The following is a 25071-nucleotide window of genomic DNA, read 5'->3' on the forward strand; positions in this document are numbered from 1 at the left end:
CATTCAGATTTTATTTAATTCTGAAAGAATAAATTCGGGTCATTATATTACCGTATATTTTGATGGAAAGAGTATTCACGTCTACGACAGCTTGAATGAAAACTCTTTAACAAATTCAGCGACTTCTTGCTTGAACCGTTTGTACCCTGCTAACACTCCAATCGTATTTCATAAAGTTCAGGAGCAACACAATACGATAGACTGTGGGGTTTATGCTGTTGCATTTGCTACATCTTTGGCATACGGTGTTCAACCCGAAACGGAGACTTACATGCATAAAGGTAATGTGATGAGGCAACACCTTGCTAAGATTCTCAGCACTCGGCAACTGTCACTCTTTCCTACAGCGCCGCGCTTACAGCTTATTGCTGCAAAATCTTTTGCCGAAGTAACTAAGATGCCACAACGTATTCTCAAGGGTATTGCGTACGGAAATAAAATGACTGTAATTAGCCAGCCCCACCATCGACATGACATACCCGCACATAGTCTGTCCGACCATTCGTATTACAAAAAAAGTCAGTCTTGCAAGGATTCGTCAGCCAGCGCTACCAAAAATCACTTTCAACCGCCGCAAAGACAAGAGAAACGTAGAGTTAATAACCCTATAACTATAAGTACTGAAAACAGAGAGTTTAGTTTAAAACTTCGAAATTATTTCTCTCCCCTATCTAGCGAAAAAGTTGATGTCAGTTCTAGTTCGAATGACATGGACATCATTAATGAATGTGTAACTCAGAACCGTAAGAAGCCGGGGAAAAAAAATAGATTAGCAGTAAGAGACAGTGAAATATTGCCCTTGATAGAAAAATATGGAGTTATTTCTTCGAATGTGCATGATTTCACGCGACCAATTTTAGCAGATTTACATATTAAATGTACGTGTAATAATATAAGATACGTGGCCAAATTATGCAACAACATTCTTGCGCGTAGAAAGTCTCATAATTCTGCGGATTTGCTTATAAACCAAATGGGATCTGATCTCCCAGCGTCAGATGATTCAACATTGCCACGCCACCATACTGATGGGTACATACAGCGTTTTCCGAGTAACAGTTGTAATTCACCGCATGTTTGTTCATTTTCTTTGGAATCTGATTATACAACCATTTCACAAAAAACACTGCGAGGAAAAATACGAAAATTGTTAAAGTCCAATTTAAATTTGTCTTGCGTTGTTGTTTTGCCCGTGATTCGACCGTTCGGAACATCGTGTTTCCATGTGTACGGATACTGCGCACGCACACAGCTATCGGCTTCACGTAAATCATTCAAAGTTGAAGTAAATATCATTGACAGCAATATTATTTTTAAAACTACCATTGCAGGGATTTGCCAGTGTGACGTTGTAGGGACTAAACACATTAGTAAATACAGCACACACGAAGGTAACTTGTTGTTACAAGGAGAGAACATCATTGACGGGGGAAATAAAGGTGAGCTAAATAAAGAATTCCTTCGAGACGAGATTCGAGACGGTATGTTACATAAGTTGAAAAAAACCTGCGTTCTTCGTTTTAAAAGTTTTAAAAAAAATGGGGACTCCAGCTGGTTAGGCTACGCTGTGTGCAAATATTCCACCAAGCAGCGTGTATGCAAAACTTTCAAGTTCGATGTCAGCATGCCTGATGGGAACATTGAAGTAGACATACATAGTATGGGTTGTGTTACAGAAAACCACACCGGAGATTACGTTGCGTTCACACAATTGCGAGGAATAAAGAGGAAACAAGTTAAAGAAATTTTGCGGCATGCGACTCCTAAACAACTAATGATGGAGCAGATCCGTTCCGCGTCTAGCGCTGGACTTACAGGCAGAAATATGCAAGATATTAAGACTCTAAGTGTTCTGAAACAAGCTCGGTACGAAATGTTAACAGAGAACGATTTTCACCACGATGATGAAATGGATATGCTCTTGCTTTTCCGTTCACAGCCAACAGTTGCCGAACGATACATTCGGTTGTTCCGCGTTCCGTTTACAGTTTATCTAATGAGTACTGCACAGTTGGACGTTTTGAAGCAACATATTTCTGAAGTAAATCTGGTAGTTTTACATTTCGATTCAACGGGGGCTGTTGTGCGAAGTACTCCGTCGGGAGAAACGATATTTTACTACGCTGGCGTAGTAAACATCAAATCTACTATCCTTCCTATTTTTGAAATGTTGACTTGCCAACATGATTTCAACAACATTGCAGCGTTTCTATTATACGTGAAAATTGAAATAAACAAGTACCTGCGGAGGTGGCCTATCTTTGGGTGTGTTGTCGTAGATTGGAGTTGGGCATTAATTAAGGGATTCCTGTCAGCTTGGAACGAAATGGATCTACCTAGTTACCTTACTTTCACGTTTCAATATTTACACGGAAAAGTAGCTAAAATCGAAGTAAAACCGGTCACATTTATACATTCCTGCTGTAGTCACTTCATGAAAATGGTCTCTCGAGCTTTCCACAGAATGTCGAAAAAGAAAAAGCTAAAACATTTCGTAATGAAAGCCATGGCCACCCTTGTCATGGTGTCTGATCTAAGTAACATGTTGCGTATATTCCGTCTTTTAATGTTGGTACTTAAATCCCAATATGTAACCGCTGAAGTCCTTTCGGCTATTAGAAACATATTTGCTAATGCATCATACTCAGTTGATGTCGATACAGGCGAAGAGATTGGTGATTTCAACGATGTGGATGTAGATACACTTACAGGAACGGTTTACTTTGACAGTCCGTTTTACAAAATATTTAGTAACGAATGTGACAAGATAGAGAAAACTCTTGAATCGGAATGTAATAATCACTTTGAGAACACAAGTAACGAATTCTGTTGCCCTGAATTTGCTGACTATATTACAAAACATTACATGCCATTCGTTCCTTTATGGTCTGCTCTGATCCCAAACGCGCAACATCTAAGTACATTGCGTTTCAGTAATGCGGTGGTTGAAAACTGGATGGGAGAGCTTAAATCAGATGTTCTTGAACATACTTTGCGGAATAAACCTGGTCGTTTCATAGCGAAGGTCAGAGAGCGTATCATGGCGAAATGTAAAACTCACCAGTACAGCATACCTAAAGTGTCTCTGAAACGTACACATTCAATAAAAAGGTTCCGGAAATGCTAGATGAAGCCGACGATCCCGATGTCGAGGAACATTGGTCAAAGCGTTGTAAGAATCCCACTACGTATTTTGATAGAGCGTTCAACAATATAGCTGTAAGAGAAACTCAGAATTTAACTTTAGATAAACTAAATATCAGTTCCGAAAATACATTTCCAGAAATACATAGATCGGATATAATCCTAAAGAGTGGAGGTGATTCTGAAGTTCTCGCGAACCTTCCATCTACTACCACAAATCATTCTTTCGTTTCCGGTATGAAATATGTGACAGCACCAGTTAATGAACCTACTTCTGAAATTACCAATGAATTAGAGCTACCTTCTTCAACAAATACAGTATATAGAAATACATGTACTACAAATGGTGAATACGAAATAGTTTCAGATATAAAAAATGTTTTGGCATCAGATGAGCATAACGACATTACGGCACTTGACCAAGCTAAGGGAACCTATACACAACCTTGCGAAGAAATTGTGAATTTTCACAACGAAACTGTTAATTCGTCCGGCAGTTCAATAACTTACTCAGGTGACACGCGGCCATTATCATGCTATATCTACCGTGTCGCTTCGAATATACAGGATAACGGGCTGATAGCAATACCAGAATATTACGTAGCAGAAATAGGAAGGGATTATTTAGTAGCATACTTTACAAACGACACCATCGGTAAACCGATTGTCCAGAAATTGTGGAGCAGATCGTACAGAACACTCTTTGAAAGAAGATGGTTAACAAACTACGTAATAGAAATATCATTACTTGCCATTTTGAAACTTTCAGGTCGTAAAGATGTTCTCCTTTTAGATTGTGATGTTACTAGAATAATGTTTGGAAAAGACTTAAGCTTCCCAAAAAGTAAAATCTTACAGAAAACTAATTTATGTTCAATTAATGTTATTTTAATGCCATACAACGTTGATGGAAATCACTGGATTCTAATAGTTGCCCATGTGAACACAAAATCATTGCAGGTTTATGATTCGCTGCATAGGAAAATAGACAATAGGAAAGTGCTTAGTTCATTTCTGTCATTCATTAGGTCAAATGACAATAACGGCTTGTTTGACACAACCAAGTGGCGGATAGGAGAGGAACTTGACCACCCAGCTCAGAAAGATAGTAGTAGCTGTGGAGTGTTTGTTATTTATTACGCGGAAAATATTATCACCGAAAAAGCATTCAGTAAACCACTTGATGTACCAAGTTATAGGAAATATTTACAGGTTTTAATCATCCAACAATCTCAGGAAGTCTTAAATGTATGTTTATTTTGTGGAGAAGGTGAGACTGGTTCTAGCTGGATCCAGTGTGACGTGTGTGAGCGTTGGGTACATATTGAAACTTGCATTGCAGTAAATACTAATACCGTAGACGTTAACTCACAGTACATGTGTGAACTGTGTATGAAATATTTGTTCAAGAAATCTGATCTTCCCGTAACTGAAGCAAAATGTTTACCCTTCATTGATTAAATTTTTTTCCACTATTTGGAGAAGTTTGACATTGGTTCAACAATATTATACTCAATAAAGAATGTATTATATTAAATAATTAACTATGGTTACTTTTTAAATTCATTTACCATGATATAAAAAGCACGAAAAAAAAATCAATACATAATTTAAATTATGCACTTTCGCTGTTTCGTGTAGTAAGCCCCTATTCAAGTGGCAATGCGGGTATCAAATGTATACTATTAGATTAATTGGTAAAACGGGACACTAATAAAGAATAAGAACATAATTTAAATGATGGCATTTACCTATTTAGTGTAGTAAGCCCCTATACGAATGGCAATGCGTGTATCAAGTGTACTATAATATTTGTTGGTCCACCGGGACCCTAATAAAGAATCAGAACATAATTTAAATGATGCAATATCTCTGTTTGGTGTAGTAATCCCCTATACGAATGGCAATGCGTATATCCAGTGTACTAAAATATTTATTGGTCAATTGGGACCCTAATAAATAATAAGAACATACTTTAAATGATGGCATTTACCTGTTTAGTGTAGTAAGCTCCTATACGAATGGCAATGCGTGTATCAAGTGTACTATAATATTTGTTGGTCCACCGGGACCCTAATAAAGAATCAGAACATAATTTAAATGATGCAAAATCTCTGTTTGGTGTAGTAATCCCCTATACGAATGGCAATGCGTATATCCAGTGTACTAAAATATTTATTGGTCCATCGGGACCCTAATAAATGATAAGAACATACTTTAAATGATGGCATTTACCTGTTTAGTGTAGTAAGCCCCTATACGAATGGCAATGCGTGTATCAAGTGTACTATAATATTTGTTGGTCCACCGGGACCCTAATAAAGAATCAGAACATAATTTAAATGATGCAATTTCTCTGTTTGGTGTAGTAATCCCCTATACGAATGGCAATGTGTGTATCAAGTGTACTATAATATTTGTTGGTCCACCGGGACCCTAATAAATAATAAGAACATACTTTAAATGATGGCATTTACCTGTTTAGTGTAGTAAGCTCCTATACGAATGGAAATGCGTGTATCAAGTGTACTATAATATTTGTTGGTCCACCGGGACCCTAATAAAGAATCAGAACATAATTTAAAAGATGCAATTTCTCTGTTTGGTGTAGTAATCCCCTATACGAATGGCAATGCGTGTATCAAGTGTACTGTAATATTTGTTTGCCCACCGGGACCCTAATAAATAATAAGAACATACTTTAAATGATGGCATTTACCTGTTTAGTGTAGTAAGCTCCTATACGAATGGCAATGCGTGTATCAAGTGTACTGTAATATTTGTTGGTCCATCGGGACCCTAATAAATAATAAGAACATACTTTAAATGATGGCATTTACCTGTTTAGTGTAGTAAGCTCCTATACGAATGGCAATGCGTGTATCAAGTGTACTATAATATTTGTTGGTCCACCGGGACCCTAATAAAGAATCAGAACATAATTTAAATGATGCAATATCTCTGTTTGGTGTAGTAATCCCCTATACGAATGGCAATGCGTATATCCAGTGTACTAAAATATTTATTGGTCCATCGGGACCCTAATAAATGATAAGAACATACTTTAAATGATGGCATTTACCTGTTTAGTGTAGTAAGCCCCTATACGAATGGCAATGCGTGTATCAAGTGTACTATAATATTTGTTGGTCCACCGGGACCCTAATAAAGAATCAGAACATAATTTAAATGATGCAATTTCTCTGTTTGGTGTAGTTATCCCCTATACGAATGGCAATGTGTGTATCAAGTGTACTATAATATTTGTTGGTCCACCGGGGCCCTAATAAATAATAAGAACATACTTTAAATGATGGCATTTACCTGTTTAGTGTAGTAAGCTCCTATACGAATGGCAATGCGTGTATCAAGTGTACTGTAATATTTGTTGGTCCATCGGGACCCTAATAAATAATAAGAACATACTTTAAATGATGGCATTTACCTGTTTAGTGTAGTAAGCTCCTATACGAATGGCAATGCGTGTATCAAGTGTACTATAATATTTGTTGGTCCACCGGGACCCTAATAAAGAATCAGAATATAATTTAAATGATGCAATTTCTCTGTTTGGTGTAGTAATCCCCTATACGAATGGCAATGCGTATATCCAGTGAACTATAATATTTATTGGTCCATCGGGACCCTAATAAATAATGACATACTTTAAATGATGCAATTTCTCTGTTTAGTGTAGTAATCCCCTATACGAATGGCAATGCGTATATCCAGTGAACTATAATATTTATTGGTCCATCGGGACCCTAATAAATAATGACATACTTTAAATGATGCAATTTCTCTGTTTGGTGTAGTAATCCCCTATACGAATGGCAATGCGTGTATCAAGTGTACTATAATATTTGTTGGTCCACCGGGACCCTAATAAAGAATAAGAACATAATAAATGTTGGTATTTATATGTTAGTGCAGTGATGCTCTTACGAATGGCAATGCGTGTATCAAGTGTACTATATTATTTTTTGGTTCATCGGGGCTCCAGTAAAAATAATAATCATAACTATCATTACTCTTTTAGTCTTCTGTGAAAGTTAATTGCAGTGATGTAAATGTGCGAGAGTTGAAGTAAGTGATATCACTTTTTTTTGTACGTGTTAACGAAATAATTTTTATAATTGGAATTGATTAGGCAAACAGCTATTTTTTTTTACAACTATTTACTTTTTGCTAAATGTTACTGCTGTTTTCCCTTAATTTTGTTTTTCATTATCGGTTAATGCTATATTTTGTTTTCATAAAGGATTTTTTCCCCTCTTATTCGTTTGGTGAGGTTTCTCCAGCATGTTAGGCGATGTGTCTGGCTATTCTAACATGCTCCTCTTTTCCACACCAAACTTTTTTTTAATTTTTTTTTGAAAAGAGGCCTCCGTCATCGGTTGGGACTTTGTCGTTAGTGACGGAGCTTTAAACAAACGCCAACCGCCAGACTTTTCACTATTTGTTTATATGTACGTACTTTGTGTTTGGCTTGGTGTGTCAAGACAAATGCAAATTAATTGAATATAAGTGCCATTGTTGGCTGTTTGAATCACGTTTTGGTGACCGAATGGGTTTGCTGGATATTCTCGTATTTCCTAAACCCATTCATAATATAAATATTTTAAATGTTGTATTCCTATCCACCTTAAGGCGCAAACACGCTCAAATATTCATATTTGATACTAATTCTTAAATTACACATCAAATGTCATCTGAAACAATTTACACTATTCTTAATTCAAATTTATTAAAATTTATTTTCTATTTTTTAGTTTGGTTTTCTATATAAAGCGTGTTTTTAGTTTTTGAAACTATTATTTATATTTTTATTTAGAGAACTTTGCAACCGAGAGGCCCGAGGTACAGGACGCCTAATGCAAAGCGGGAAGTCCACATGACCTGCGATCGCAGTACATCTGGCCATGCATTGGATAACTGTACACCTGTTCTACTGTATGACGTAAGAGACAGACGCTTCCTCTGTGGTAGTATGCATTCACAGGTTTCTCTTGGAAGGCAAAATGGTCGGGTACGGAATGCAATGGATTAAAACTAAAATGGCGCAGTGCTATGCACGCACACATTAGACCACTAGCACACCGGCGAAACATACTCCGTAGTGGGAGTCTACAAGAATCCTGATGAGTGTGTAAGCAGTCTTCAGAGGATTTGTGCTTGGCAAAAAACCGTCACATAAGCTGAAAATTGGCTTATATTTCATAAATGCCTATAATTAAAATATTACCTTAGGACTGCCAATATCTGCAGATACCAAATCGGATAAATGTAACCTATTCGAAACATGACCAAAACAAAATTAATACACTAACTTCTGAACTTGGCCACCATGTTCGCGTGTAATGCCCGTCGCGCCGGCTTGCTGCAGCCAGAGCACCGCTACAGAACGGCACACACTCCAACGCGTATGTTACTCTAGTAATTCAACTAATTGCACTAGCCTATTTATAGTTATACCGCCTTAAATCTTAAGGGCTTAGGAAAACCTTTCATATAAATGTATTGAATATTTTTTCCTATGAATGATTAAAACAATTATTAACATTTTTCGGTATTTACCACATATTGTATTAATACTTGGATTTCTCACATGAATGTGTATAATAAAGTTTCTAGAATAATTCAATAGTTTTACGATAGTCTACGGTATAAACTGCGTGTATGGTAAAAATTTTACTGGCTGGTGTAAAACACCGTCATAGACTTACTGCATTATTTCAGTGTGCTGCCCAAGGTGTACGGCAGTAATTATTTGGTATGTTATAAATCATAGTCGACTCTAACACTTAAAAAAAAAGATTTGGATAAATTTTTCACAAGTTTGTGCCATTTTTTCTCGTTCATTCCTGGACTATGGCTATGTTCGGTATGTGCAAGAATAAGGACCTAAAAATTCACACGTAGAAAAATCTTCAAAGCTGAATTTTTGCACAACGGTTGAGTTCGATTTATGCAGTTATAGGCTGTGGTTCACAAGAAAAATTATCTGCAGCAGCGTTTGCAACATCTATGTTCATAGGCAATGTACCTAAGCAGTAAGTAATTCAAGAAAATGCCTGACCAAAAAAGCTGTACGTATTTACTCATTAAAAATGCCCTGGTGAGAATGCGTTCATAGCTGCAACATTGAAATGCTTAAAAGTTTATCAAGGTTGATACAAGTTATTGTGACACGACTATGTGTTTATGCGTCCTGCATTTTTCAACAAATGAAAATAATTTTATAATCGAAGAAGTCTGTTTATCAAACAAAATTTGCCACAGCATATATTGAGATTTATACTATCTCATTTTTGTTCGTCTTTACTTATCCGTTCTTTCTTATAGGTACTTCAGTTCATTTTCACTAAGTGCACAGGACACTTCTATTTTTACTTCGTAAGTAGATAATATTTATTTGGCTGCCCTATCAGTCATTTTTACATGCACTGAAGAAACTTCAAAGGATATTGTTTGTGTATTAAAAAAATATATACAATCTGTGTGTAACCACACACACACACACATCTAACAGGATTATTCTAAAAAATTCCAAAGTTCGTTTGACAAATCCGATGTTTGTAACGACAACTTATCCCAGTTTAGCTTGTAATCATACGATAAAAATTTCGCTCGAATAAAAATACATAGTTATTTGCACGAGCCTGGGGAACAAAGAAGTCGCATATTGGCAAGAATGTGTGGGTGACCAGTTCATTATTTAGATGCTACAACAGTTTTATGTTTTATGGTTAGAATTATATTAGTAAGTTTTGAAATAAATGAAGAAAGTGCGCTATATATACATATGTATGTGTGTAGGTAGAAAAATATATGACAAGCGCTCCCAAAATTGAACATCCACACAAACCTAATGAAATTATTTCTACCAAAAAATGATAGGAAATAATATTGGAAAAATTAACTGAAAGTAAAAATAATTAAGATAAATAATATTAATTACTATCAACTTGTGAGGGATATTAGAATTTTGTATGAGTTTCGTTTACACTTGACATTCCATTTATTCGTACCTACTTCGGGTTTGGTTGGTCAGATCATTGAAGACACTCCGTCTTTTATTTGTTGGTAGGCCCTCGTGCGTAAAACATCAGGTCAGAAAACTACTAGTTTTCTATCGCTGGGAAAATATTTTCTCGAAATATAAATATCAAATATATATCTATTCAGGATATATGGTTGAAATTTATATGTCTCATGTTATAATTTCAAAAAGAAACGAGGTAGGCTATATTGCATGTTGCGCGGGAGACCAATGACTATACCTAGTACACGTTAACCAATGTTATATATAGGCCTTACTTAATAAGTTGGAACACTAGATAACTGCTTCATTGACGCACTGCAAGCAGATGCGAAAACAATTACGATTTTTTTATCACACGAATTATCACACCAGAACAGATTGTTTCCTAGTTGTAACACGTACCCACACTAGATAGATAGGTCTTTATTTTCTATTTGGCATCACAACCTTGATGTAGTTCTTGTATATTAAAGATCGACCAAAACATAAGCGGTAGTATTAGTCATATATTTGTATTAAAAATGTATTCATTCAGTTTGGTATTTATTTCATATGAATACGTTACTCTCTAAAACATTTTCTTCTGAGTCGTTTAATTTATTCTTCTAAACAAAACATGCATCTTTAAAAATTTAAACTGGAAGAGTATTTTTCTCTTACCATATCATTCCTCATCTACAATGTAGAGAAGTGTGTTCAACATTTATAGTATATAACTGTAACATAAATAGTGATATTGTATTCACAATCCATACAAACTTTTTAAAAAATGGTATACCAATTTTAAATCCTGCTTGGGGTACCTATTACAAGTACAGTTGACTTGGCGTCATTTAAACATATTTGCATTATAAATACGTATATATTGTTTTTAGGTGTTTCTGTTGATCAGCTCAAACGAATTGGTAAAACTACGATTTATAAGTCTAAATCAAAAATCTTTCACTAGGGCAAGTCCTACTTCCATGAACATAAATCAAGTGTACTCAATCAGATAAACTATATGTGTTCGCAGTGATCTCTTAATAAACCAAACACTCACATTGTTAAATATTTGGTCATCAATCTCGAGTGTGACGAATGCTGCGCGGTATTGCTGCGGTCCACATATCGTCGCGGTACGGTGGACTTGACAATGCATGGGCCACTTTAGTGATCAGAATACTTGATTCTTTGAAAAAATACAGCTAAATCAATAAAAAAAAATATTTATATGATTTCGAAATCGATTCCTTTGTTTTAAGGAAATCAAATTTTTATTTCTGGAACTGAAACAAAACAACTCATTTGAAAATTTTATCAATTTATAATTCATTTTAATAATGAAACTTTTGGATTTCCATAACACTGTTGTGTACAAAATCATTTCACTAATATTTTGGATTTCTTTAACTAGAGTTTATACAGTAGTAACTGCGTTAGTAAGAAGCATCTTAATGGACGATGTAGGATGCTGTCGTCTAGGTTTTAACTATACTTTTTCTTTGTAACTCATAAAATATATGGTGGTAGAACTTTAATATGTTGTTTAGTATAGCCGACTCTAACTGTGTGCAAGAATTCAATTATAGACTAATTTTTTAACATGTTATTTTCTTTGTTTCCAGGACACGTGCATCGCTGTCTAGGTTTCCTCTACACCCCCCCTATAACCTTGTGTAAATTGTCTATGAATATTATTTCTTGTTTGTTTTGCAAAACGTTATCTATTTAGGTGTATGCTTTGGATTTTGGTGAAGGAGGAGTTCCTGATTAAAAATAAGGGAATATGATCCTGCATGATGAATGTGCAAAATAAAATGATATGTAAGAGTGATGAGGACAAATTGCTGTATTGTACTGAATAATTGTAGTCTACAGCACTACAGTGGGAGCTGTATAAATATTTGAAAGTGCAACATGGTTCATGATGTGAATTTTATTTCAACATAAATATTCCCGAGGGTAAAACTTATTATAGTGCGCCCATTAATCAAAAAATAGTGAGTGGTTGGGTTTTATAGTTTGCGAATATTTATATTATTTCTAGGGAAGCCAGAAAGATTGTGTTGTTCAGCTAAGTAAATAATTATCATAGCTGTGCATATGATTCATGCCACGAAGACAGTTTACTACACTTATTTTGTTTAATAGAACAGAAGGCTGAATGTTATCAATATTCATTTATAAAAGCAATATCCTGTAGCGTACAAAACAAACCAGTGGTAACTCTGAGATAACAAGGATCTTTTGTTAGAGCTAGTTGGGATATTTTTTTTTGAAAAGAACTATTGATAATTTGGTGCAAAAACACAAAAAAAAAGTCAGAATTGTGTTACTCTGAACTTATCTCTAGTACTTTCTCCTTGATTGGTTGGTTGCTTTACGAAATGTAGTTAGCTATAATAATGTAAAGAATAATACTAATACTGATACTACTATGTGCAGTGTATAGTTCATTAACTCTCCGGATTTTTAATTACTCTGTCGAGTATAGACTCTTTGATTAAATTTAAATATGTCTCTGGGCGCCACCCTTATGTAATGTGGTACATAAGAGAAAAAAAATTAGAATAATTTCACACTCCAAATCTAGGGTTAACATGAGATTGGCAACATGTAAATTAAGGTCATTAAGGAAAAACAAACATATACACTGTAAAATAACAACAAGATAACATAAGATTAAAACAATTAATCTTTAATCAAATAAGATATATATGCTTATTGGTTGGACCAGTGGTATACCATCATGTTTTCTTAAGTAGCTGGAGGTATGTTGCACACATGATGAAACACAACAAAAGTTCATACCGTTCAAATTAATTAAGTCTGTTGCTCTCAATCTACAATCGTAAATTAGTGTGAAATAAAAATAATAATGTTTATTTATTATGTTCGTAATTCAAGTTAATTTTAACGTACCGCGGCTGAATTCAATGTGTAAATTGCGGTAGAGCATCGTGAGAACTCCGTCTCATTTCACCTCTGGGTGTAAAACTAATTAAAGTGAAGATCAGGATACGTAATTGGCTTTAACTGTTGTTTATTTCAATAAGTCTTTAATGTGTTCGGCGTAAAATTCAATGTTTATATGTTCGTCGACAATATCAAATTACGTGTATGTATAAAACAGTTCACTCAGGATAGCATCATGAGTCGGTATTTTACTCACGGTAATTCACTCCTAAATACACGTCATACAGAACGTGCCCTAATTAAACAATATGTAACTTATATTTAGACGACGATTTAAAACATCCTAGTAATAGGATAATCTACTTAGCTTGTAGATATTTCTCATTTTTCAGGGGATTGAAACCCGGGCTATCTATCCAACGCCGTCGTTATTCCAAGACTTTTTTCCGTTAATTAGTAATGACGCTTATCTTAAGTAACATGGCCTCTCATTGGCCGAGACACACTGATTGTTGACTTAATTATCACGTCAAAACAAAATACAGACACTTAACAATACAACTTAATATGCTAAAATGTCTTAAATTTAAAACTGGATTTTTCAACAATGAAAGTTTTGTTATACAAATTATGTATAAAAAGTTCAATTTGCCGTTTAAGTCAATTGCTCCCTAGAGGGGTCTTGCTAATTGAACTTCAAAGTCACTTGGGCTACGCCATAGAGTATGGTAGTCGTAAATACGTCCAAATACACAACAATAGAACAAAACATAAAAATGTCAACAAATAATAATAATTAAAAAAGTTATTTATAATAAAAACAAAACACTTTCTGTGTGTGGGACAGACATGTATGTAACATACACACCAAAACGTTAACATATTTTAAACCCCACAACCACAGAAATATAATCTACAGACTATAAATGGTACTGTTGCATTAACTGTAAAAGTGAAATGTGCCTATCGCATGACTTGTAAGGTTTCCTATGAATTCTAGTAACAATAGAGTTGTCATTTTCATCCTATGCAAATAATTTTAAAAAAATCTCGACATCCTACCGAGGCCTTTCTGGTGCGAACCCTGGTGGATTATAACCCCTCAGCCCCCTCCAACACCATTACGGACAACCTGTCCCACCCTCTTGACTTCCCTATTTTCTCGTCAGCCCTTCGTGTCAACAAAGCTCTGGCGCTGAGCGAAGGCGGATAAAGAAGATGCGTTGAAAAACTCGTGGTTGCCTATATTACGCGTCGCCTGAACTTCCTGAACCACTTTTGTGACTGAAATAATGCCATTCCTTCAGACGACAGATTCCCAGACGTTTAAAATACAAATGAAACGTGAATGCCTTTAAATGAGCAAATGAATATCACGTTATTTAGTAAGAGCTCGTTTATCAAAATTAGAATTGTAAATACATAAACTTACCAGTAATTACACCTGTAATTATAGTTATAATCCTATCTCTCGTGTCTGAACATTGACCTGGTGCACCAATCTCCTCAAGGGCGCGTTCAGACACTAAAAGTTTCTATTCTAACAAATGTCTTTAATATTGGTAAAGTGTGAACAAACCCTTCGTGAACAACTGCCCGACCACCTGCTCCGCCAGTATAAGTGTCTGCGAGTCTGGAACCAGCGGTCACTGGTCTAGTCTCTCGAGGTGTGAGCACCGCTCCTGCGGGCTGTCGGCCTGTTGGGTCACCGAGGGCTGGCAGTGCATGGTTGCTTGTGAGTGCTCCGAGGGCGAGGTGCTGTGCCAGCTGCTACCAGTCGCGTCCCGCGGGTTGCCCAGCACGAGGGTAGCAACCTCGCTGTGTCGGCTGTGAATATATCAGAATAGCAGACCGCGGACAAATTGACCGGCTCGGCGGGGTCTGTAATAGGGCGCTCGTCGTTCGCAGGCAGTCTAGATGTTGATCGGCACGCAGTAGAAATCAGTCTCGTCGGCGAAAGCTCTCGGGGGTATCTCGAGGTGCACAGGTGCCGCGTGCGCAACAGAATTGAAAAGCACCGGCGGAACTCGGCAGGAAAATGTGGCGGCGAACTTCAATTCGAGGGCCCTGTTGGAGCCAGCGGTAGCCCCAGGAAAGTGTGGCCTTTTAGCCGACCTGCGGGAATTCCGGGGACAAGAGGGGCCAACGTATCAAGATACTTCATTCGAGCCGCGGACCTACCTTCACCCTGGCTTGAAAAGTAGTTGGCTGCGGACTGGAAGAGGTAAAGTGAAGATTGTGACTCGCCAGACTGCCTGTGATCGTCGTGCGTCCGCCGTCGCAGAGTACCTCGGCTCTCGGCCCTTCCTCTTTCCACCGCAGCTGGGCGGGCCGACGACTAAAGTCTGCCGGAAATTGCAACCCAGTACGCTCAACAATTTAATGCGGGATGCAAGGCCCAAGCTCCCAACTGCTTGGTAGTTTTCTGCCCCGCCCCACACTTCTAACCTGTACCATTTTCCCTCTTGTCCAGTGTTTACCTGCTGGCTTCAATGCATGTTAATTGAGCACCGCATGTCCGGTCAAGCGTTTTCCCTCTGTCCATGGTGGGTTTACCTGGGTCACCTTAGCTAGCTTTTGACTAGAGCAACCAAAGGGGCATCAGTCATGGCGCAAATAGCAGCCATGACTGGCCAATAAACCCCAATTAGCAACACGATTGCACGCGACCTCTCCCTGCATTGTTAAAACTCGCATGTGCAGAGTGTATAGGGCTTGCCCTGAGACACGCCTAGGTCCTATCCTAACCTGGACCCCTCCCACACAGCCTAGATTAACTGAGGTTAGGAAAAAATATCAATTGTCATTCGAGTCAGGCTGTTCAGGGGGGTTTATCGACGCTCCTGGCTGGCTTTAGACACGCGCAGAACAGGGCTGAGAGTCGCAGTGTTGCCAGTTCTGCTCGAACCTAAAACCGGACGATTTGACGGCCCGCCAGGAAATAACTTCTCTCACACTCCAGAGTTAACACATTTTTTAAGCACATTACCATGTTGTACTCATTAATGGGGGTTAATAATGTTTCGAAATAAAACAATAATACACCATGTCATGCACTTTTTTAATATACAATATTTTATTAAAGTTTCACTAACACCACCACACACGCTGACGTCAGAACTTTTCCAAGGTAACCTACTTAGGGACGTCTCTGTAGTAATAATTTATGTATAACCCATTTGCAAGAAGTCAAAGGAATCGAAAACACATTGTCGAAACAAATTAATAAGTATTAATTAGCATAACTGTGACATCTCAATTGTGTTACTTAGATACAATGTGCAATCTGTACAAGAGTAAAATTTAACATTAGAGGTATGATAATTCATAAGATTTTAAGATAAATTGTACTTTTTTATACCTACCTATAAATAATTACAAAATAATGCAGGTTTTCCTAGTTAAATCCACAAATAACACGGATATTTAATAATATAATTCATTTATTATTCACAGGGGAGACATTGAAACAAACATTTTCTTTCAATTACTATACATATATGTGCAAGTATTCATGTGTGTATATTTAAAGTCCTCATTCGGCATTATCAATATGTATGTAATTCGTGTAATTGTAATATTTACAAACATTTCTTCAGGAAATGCACAAGTGCCTTCATCCCTTTTTCGTTCCAGTGAATGTTGTCAGGTCTCCTTTCAGCACCCATGAACCTGAAAATAAACGCATTAAACCACTCAAGTACTAACGTATAACTCAGAAATTATAAAGAAGTTATTATTTTAAGTATTTAGCTATATACATATATTTGACTTTGTGCTTCCCAATCAACATCGAATTAATTAAAACATCAGTTACTGTTATGAAAATAAGATTGGATCAATATTAAGTTGAATACGGAATCAAGTAAAGTGCAATTCATTAATATTCACTTGATGACTATCAATACTTTATTTTAATACAGTGAACTTTTTATTTTCACCAGTATTAAAATATCCCACAAATATTACACACATTCATACATAGAAAACAGTGCAATAAAAGTCCACACAGCTTACGAAACAGTTTTTCTAGCTGTAGACATAAAGTTTTTCACAGGAATGTATTACTTTTAATGCAATTTCAATTGTAACTAAATTTTAGTTTTATGAAAATAGTATGATCAGACCATATAACGACAACATATACTGAATCTCTACGTTTTCTAGTCGATTTTATTATATAAATTGCTGGTAAACCATTTTGCGAGTTGGGGTTCCGGATTCTATGCAAACACGCGTTGACCTGAATGTAGCTCGCCTGTCACACTCCTCGCCAAATGCGTCAACAGCTGCAAGACGCTTGGACCACACTATATTTCGCTATTTGGTGCCATGGAAGTAATCATTCAAATTATTGGGTAAGTTTGTGGAATGACGCCAGTAAATTACAAAAATCTGTCATAATTTCAAACGTTTTGATGAAACATTCGTGAAAATATTTTGAGATTATTATCTAAGCTTTATACAAACATTTAATGATAAGTCTACACAAAAGTAGTAATTAAAAGTGTTTCCCTTATTTCCAAATTTTACCATACCATGGCTTTACTTACAGATATGTAGGGTAATAACTTATAATCCATATCTTAAGAAAGAAAATAATTCCTATCATCAAAAAATTAGTGAAAGCAACACGAACATCTATTCCATACTCGTAATTGTTAGACTACAAATTAGAAACAATGGCCTATTTCTAAGACTAGCGGCAGCAAGATTAGCCGTTACCTATATAGAACAATTGCCCAGTGATAAAGACAAAATGTTCCTGCTGGCAAACAATTGAACGATAAAAAAAACTGACGTACTTTAAGGATGGGGAAACGGTATAGATCCTACAAACTTACCGACTTATGACAACGTTATTAACAAAGCCCATAAATAGCCTTACTAAAAAAGAGATTAATGGAAAGAACATATAAAAATTTACCTCAATATTATGTTCTTTCTATATCACTACCAGTTACACTAAAATAACTGCTGCAATTGGTAAGAAATAAATTTTCACTATAAATAAAATATATTTGAATAAACGTTTCTTATCTATAGAGGTAATACAACACTAATATTTATACTTGCCTGCGGAAAAAATAAAATGGATAAGTTCCACATTAAACAAAGTAAACATTTCCTACATATTTTTATAAGGATGTGGGCTAATTCAACAAAGAAATCTACATGTAGGCCCTAATTCATTAATTACATTTAACCCACTTTTATAAATATGTAGGCTACAGTGGTGTAATTGCTCGACACACACGAAATTACGTTTCTTTTCGGATGACATTGATTTTTTTTTGTTTGTTTTTTTATTGACAAGACAAAAATATATGGTATGAAAATATAACGACGATTAAGAATATATAAACATTGACAGTGTAAGTAAGTGTTTTACAGCAGAATTACTAACAGATGGTAGCTAATATTAAGGGAGCTGGAAACTACATGTCATAATTCTAATGGCGTTATTATCCTCCTGACATTATTCCAAGAACTGACCGTGCCATAAGTGCATCACATTTTCAAAAGTTCTTTATTCAACTTACCTCTCAAAAAACTCCGACTTCACGGAACCATCCCATCTACGAAAAATCGTGTCTGCGTTAATTACGCGCATGTTCATGCTTTCTGAAATGAAAATATCACATTAATTAGTCAATATCCTTTCGTAACTGCACCTAATTGAAAAACGCCTATATATTATATTGGGAAATAATTAATTTTTACCTCTTCACAAAAATCTAACCTACAGAACGATTAACGTTGTCATGCAGTAAAGTTTAACGATGCATATACTTTTCCCCCTGTGTGAATGAACCACTTAATTTGTCACACATATTCGTTCCAAATCATCGAAAAATTAGCTTAGACTGCAGGTAGATATATAACTTAATCACATGTGGCGTTTGGAAGAAATATAAAACTGTAACAGTTTCATAATTTATTTATTACAGTTTACGGAATTGCCCACGCGAAAAAATATAAATCTGCTAAGTGTTACTGTCTGAGATTATCACCGCAAACTGTCAAGCCTGATAAATAATTCTTCGCTGTTTTACGTGTTAACCCTACCGTACATTTGAAACACTAATATATTATTATGGACCACAGTGGTTACATCAAAAAAATTTCATCCCTAAGTCATATTACATACTAATAACCCGTGGATTCACTCTGTACAATAACGCCTATGATGGCTCTGCCACTTTACTGTGCAGTTGCCCAGCCCGAACAACCTGAGAACTTCTTAGAGGTGGCATAGCGCAGACTCATGAAGTCATGATGACAATGTATAAGTTTTCCGGAATAAATTAACTACATAACATTTGCTAAAAGAGAGCTTATCAAGCAACCGTTATTCCCTTCAATTGCATATTTTCAACTGGCGGTACTATTCCCGGGGAAAAACATTTTTCAGTCAAGGCATACATATTGTACATAGCAATTTGTCAATATACTGTTGCATTTGGGACATATAATATCCCCTAAACATACGGGCCAGTTGCTGTTGTGTTATCACAGTAATCTGACCTAGTCTTTCCTTGGATATTGTACGTTACATGCATAAACGGAAGCACAAGTATGGGTTATAAAATGTTTTCTCCCCCCCCCCCCCCCCCAAAAAAAAAAAACTAAACTAAACAGTACCAAATTTTCCACTATGTGGCGTAAACATTCCACGAATCGTGAATATTAATCAAATATTTCTTCTCTGATTTGGTCTCCTAGTCAAAGCTTGTGTAGATATAATGTTTTTTTTAAATTGAAATTTGTTGCCGAATATTCATTGATAATGTAAATTATATGTGTCTTAAAATTTAGCAGTTGCATGTTTAAACTGTTTCACTTCATGATTATTATTTCAACATAATGGCTCCTAATGTCTGGCTTGCCAAATAGCTCCGCTGTCAGTTAATGGTACCAATTGGTTTCAAATGCCGGAGAAGTAAATATTCCAAATTTACGGTAGACCAAACCAACATTACCAAAAAATTTTCTATGTCATGCTTCGTCCTAAAAATACGATGCTTTTTGAAGGAAAAAAAACAGGATCCCCAGGTAGAATATTACCTGCGGTGCTCTGCATGTGGCAGTTGAGCCACTCGCGGTACAGCTCCTGCCTGCTGCCCGGCTGGAAGCGTGGCACAGGGGGCAGCAGCATCACCACTACGTTACACTCCCTCTCCTGCAGCATCCGGAGGAGGATTTTAAAATCCCTCGCCGCATAGTCAGATCGGGTGCCCTTCTGTAATACCACATTATTTCATTTTCACAGTTACATTTAAAACTTAAAAAAAGGCCCCAAAACGATTGGAAAAACACATTACATACATAACGTATACGTAGTCATGTGTGACAAATATTACATATATTAGTACTTTTTCTTCGTCGAATATGGTAAAAAACAGCCCGGAGAAACATTTCAAAGAAATATCAGGTATACGAGGTGCGGAAGATTACAAAAAAAAATTAAAGTGATATGCAATACATTCAGATTACCGCTAATGTTTGTTTTTTGTTACAAACATAGAACCATAACAAACTTCTCAAACTGATTATAGAGACATTTATACAGTTAACTGACTTAAAGAACCTCGTGTAATATGCCGACCGCCTTTCAATGGTAATTCGGTGTATAATTGGCGGGGTAGTGCTGTGCCAAAGCAATTGGTTATTTTCACTTCAGTTGGCATCCTGGTCACCTACCGATTACCATTGTACTGTCAACCTATAGCAGAGCTATCGACCGTTGCAAATGACAAGAACCAATATAATGCACTATTGAGATGTGCAGGCTAATTTACAAATGGAAAGTTAAAGAATTAAAAACCATTAACATCTTACTCAAATTTGTATGTTAGTGACTATAGTTGCTAACGAGTCACGTTAATGTGGCTGCGACTCTGCTCAGATCCTATCACTAAATGAATCAAATATATTACCACTGAGTCGTATTTGTGCTATACTTAAGTCATAATAATATCAGGAAAAAAACCATAGTAATATTACAACATGGTGAAAAAGCATGTTATACTAGCTCGCGGTCGGCAGCAATGTAATAATCGAACTACAAAACAGTTCATCTCATAGCCTCAACCACATTCAGTTGCAGGGAAAATGTAATATATGAGTATATATGACGAACCTACTGTGATACTTTGAACAGTCTACAGTTTTGTCAAGATTATAACTCATAATATTCTTCTGTTAATCAAAAAAAAAACATATGAGTGACTAACATTCCCCCAAAATATTCAATTCAAGTTATGTGCGCAATTATTTGCTTATTAATGTATTAAAAATTAATATATGCCTTTAAAGTGAGGCTGAAACTGCAAAAAGAGTTCAAACAAATGTAATTTACGCAAAACAAAGCTTACAAAGGTATCGACACCCGATGTTGTTACTAAATTAATAAGGATAGTTCGTAGCTGGTTTTTGTATTTATTGGAAGTTTAATTCCTCGTAAAACAGGGAACGGTACTAATTAATGAAATAAAGCTTAGCAGATATTTAAAAAAAATTCACTCGAAATAAAGGTCGATTAACTTTGATGCGCTTTATATAACTGGGTGTCCGGTAATTTTTGGGCATAGATATAATGGGGTGCAAGGAATGCTGAAACAAGTATTTTTTGTTAAGGAATATCAGTTCTGAAACACAACCTCTGCAAAGTTACAAACGGAAAGGTCCATGCAAATTTGAATTGCACGCGCATCTATGTGCAACTACCATGCAACGTAACAAACATACTTAACAAGGAGTATAGTAAGAAGATACACATGATTGTGTGAGTGCTAATTCATAGAACTGAAGGCATGGTATTCAGCAAAGCGTTTTGCTGGCGGAACTTGACAATCTTGACTGAAGCCCGATTTAAAAGTATTTCCTTACATGGAATTGCTGCAAACACCCTGGCAATAAGTATTAAATGATATGTGTTTCATTTAAGTGACTAAGAAAAGTAAGAACAATTTATTATTAGCCTACCATTACTCTATGTACATTATTAATCTAATTATGTACTCTTAACGATTTGGCGTATCTAACGTTATACAGTATAATTGTGTAATTTTTTTTATTTCTTGTAACAAAGTAATACATTTTATTTTGTTAGTCATTTATATATGTATGCTCCTTTTAACTCCAACGTATTCACGCGAAGTGCGCGCTTAACGTGAGCAAGCTATCTTATGAGTGCCTTCATCCAGAGGCATTAAATAACATCGCCTTATCACGATATGTACTTACCAGCACATCGTTCAGTCCCACCATCAAAAACACGCGTGCTTTTTGAAACAACGATTTGTTGTGTTTTATTTTTTGTACACACAATTTCACTGTTGCCCCTCCAGTGCAGTTGTGATACATCTGCTTGCCTCTCTCTGGAAAAGTAGAAAGTACATCATATATAAAATTACTTATAGCTCTTGCAAATTGACATAACCATAAGTTAGGTACATAAAGAATTGATATCTATTTCAAAGGTTGCATATAATTTTGGTAGAATTTGTATACTTGTATTTCTCCCATGGTAACTAGGTAGGTACTTCATTCAAACCTACAATTTAATTTCACTCAGATTTCAAGAGATATTGCCACAATGATTGCCATGTCCAGTGTCGATATGAATTTAAATCTGATATTTCTTGCTGATAACTGGTCAGAATATCGTTAGAAAAGACGGTTCATATAAATATAGACAAAGGAGGTAGGTAAACGTTTTGCGAAATCAAAGTACAACTAAAAGTATTAATGACATGTAACTGCATGTATGAAATTGTTATGAATGCCTTTCAACAGGCATGTAACACAATTTTTAAATAAAATTAATTTATTACGTTAAATGTTATTGTTTAAATGATAAATTAGAAGTAGCAATACATATATTACGACTTTGCGTATATAATAATGTATGGTTTAGATAAAATAACCTGTACTGCAAGCGCGCCTGTATGCGTGGCAGCGCCAGGGACACGAGGCTTTCCCTAGGCCTTTTCTTTATTTTGACTTGACAACGTCTAATAAATCGATGAACGCCGGCTGCACGCACGAAAAAGTGTCCCGTTACGCACATGGTTCCGTTACGCTGTGTCTCGTTACGCTCATTGTACGCTTGCGCCGCATCTATCTCTCTTCCACTCGATTGAACAACCATCGATTTGACTTCATCGAGGCACATTAAACTTGAAACATTCCCTTTCGTTTTCTACTTTTCCTATCATCGTCCTATCCTTAACAGAATAACACAGATTGGAAGTATTTAAATAGCAAACTTGTATAAATGTTATAGTTAAAATAATCTCTTCGTTAAAGTAATAAACATATTTGAATTAATGAGTGCAAAAGAAGGTAAATTTATCAATCAAATTGTAGATGTAATTTCACTCCTTTTTATCCATACAAAATAGTGATAATTCAATAACAATGATTCAATTTTATTTATAAAAGTATGCAATCATTTCATCAATGTTTTGTTATGGCGTTGTCACGTTAAACTGTCGTCCGTAAACCGACTTTACAGAAAACCAATTTTTTAAATTAAAAAGAGTTTATTAATGTTTCGTCTTTACTAACTTACAGACAAAACCAAAACAATCTCGCGAAATGTCACAGAAATGTCCTGTTCGTACGTGGAGTACAAATGTTCAAGATCTGTTAGAGAAGACTTAACAATAAAAAGTGATGTAAATAGCTCCTCCTGAAAATCATTGATGCTGCCAACCCTAAACGACTGGGCTTTAAATACACACATTGTAATATAAGAGAAAAAAAAATATTGCTCGCAAAAAAATACTTAGATTCTTACACCTCCATGGTTTTTGCTGCGAAATAATGGGTACTGATATTTATTTCATTTACTTTGCCTATTCACCACATTTTGGAAGCACTAAAAAAGGACAAGACTCGATAATAATTATATCACAATTACTAAGCCAAAAGTTAGTTTATTTATTTTTTATTACACTGTCACGCCAAAAATAAAGAACTCTTTAAGGGAATGGCACATCCTTGAGTCTACTTACTGTTAACGTCAATTCGGACTGGAAATCCTTGGCAGCTCTCTATATATCTGCCGAGGCGCACGAACATGGACGAGCCCAGCAGGTTGTAACCCATGAAGGTTCTGGCATCCTAAAATAATCGTTACATACACTAAAACAATTCAGTGTTATTGTACATGCCGATTTAAAATATATATATATATTCTATTGTAATTGACACGAAATACAATTACTAAATTGCTGTGGTTGTGAACTTATGAATACGGCAAAGAACTTTTTAAATTATGAGTTTCCTTGTGTGCTGGAACAGGCCTAGAGCTGAGTTTATCAAAGTGAACTTCCAGTAGCCGCGTCTCGTGAAGAGACATTTTTTTTATATTCATTTCAATGTTAAAAGAAATAAAACATAGCGTCAACCCAGAAAATTGTTGCGGAGATATCTTTCCTAAGTGATAAATTTTTAAAATTTATTTTTGTTTTCTTAAATATATAAAACTTGTGCTGACAAGCCTTAATTGTAGGCTTGTTTATACATTTATTGAAAAGCAATACACATTAGTACACGTACTGTGATACTACATCAGATCATAAAACACTGAATCTTTAATTTAAATAATTTATTTATGTTTTCAGTATTTGTTTACGTTTTTATTTGTGCCAAATTTATATATCTTTCATGTTAATTAACTTCTATATTTGTTTTGGATACTTATTTGAGCTTTGAAACCTTTCTCTATGTTAATAATGTTAAATGTAATATATTTTAAATGCTTAATTCAAGGCCGGTGATTGGCCGATAGATCGGCGGATCTTTTAAATACATTATTGTTAGAGACGCTATTAATTTTTGTAAGATAAGAAAAAAACTTCGGGGTGCCATATTGTGGCTTGTGTGTGTTGTCGCGTCGGGCCTTGCCGACGTGACATTTTAAATATTATATAGCATCGCTACGTCTCTCGTATTGGCGAGAAAAATACGCC

General features: G+C 35.7%; 1 protein-coding gene and 1 long non-coding RNA gene across 4 annotated transcripts; one reads left to right on the forward strand and one right to left on the reverse strand.

Moving 5' to 3' along the window:
• Positions 1 to 9023: 9023 nt before the first annotated feature.
• On the forward strand, positions 9024 to 12084 carry LOC134531442 (uncharacterized). The gene is made up of 2 exons (XR_010074996.1): positions 9024 to 9197; positions 11797 to 12084. It is a non-coding gene; the product is annotated as an uncharacterized LOC134531442 (long non-coding RNA).
• A 4055-nt stretch (positions 12085 to 16139) lies between these two features.
• On the reverse strand, positions 16140 to 24553 carry LOC134530660 (uncharacterized). 3 transcript variants are annotated; one of them, XM_063365697.1, is made up of 5 exons: positions 24112 to 24553; positions 22337 to 22470; positions 20156 to 20330; positions 18631 to 18712; positions 16140 to 16759 (listed from the first exon to the last, which is right to left on the reverse strand). In XM_063365697.1, the coding sequence occupies exons 1-5, from the start codon at positions 24203 to 24205 to the stop codon at positions 16669 to 16671; spliced, it is 576 nt and encodes a 191-aa protein (XP_063221767.1). In that variant the 5' UTR covers positions 24206 to 24553; the 3' UTR covers positions 16140 to 16668. The 3 variants fall into 3 exon arrangements, with proteins under 3 accessions (XP_063221767.1, XP_063221768.1, XP_063221769.1); XM_063365698.1 differs by having other exon boundaries at positions 20156 to 20270; positions 24112 to 24286; XM_063365699.1 differs by lacking the exon at positions 24112 to 24553 and adding an exon at positions 23667 to 24098.
• Positions 24554 to 25071: the final 518 nt, after the last annotated feature.

This window comes from Bacillus rossius, chromosome 3 (assembly GCF_032445375.1).
Source record: "Bacillus rossius redtenbacheri isolate Brsri chromosome 3, Brsri_v3, whole genome shotgun sequence".
NCBI classification, from domain to species: Eukaryota; Metazoa; Arthropoda; class Insecta; order Phasmatodea; family Bacillidae; genus Bacillus; species Bacillus rossius.

Excerpts from the sequence above, each read along its gene's own strand:
- LOC134530660 (XM_063365697.1), bottom strand. The coding sequence starts at position 24,205 with ATGGGTTACAACCTGCTGGGCTCGTCCATGTTCGTGCGCCTCGGCAGA. Across the intron at positions 20,331-22,336 it reads TGGGACTGAACGATGTGCTG|AAGGGCACCCGATCTGACTA; the intron begins GTAAGTACATAT and ends GTGGTATTACAG. Across the intron at positions 18,713-20,155 it reads CCACATGCAGAGCACCGCAG|AAAGCATGAACATGCGCGTA; the intron begins GTAATATTCTAC and ends TTTTCATTTCAG.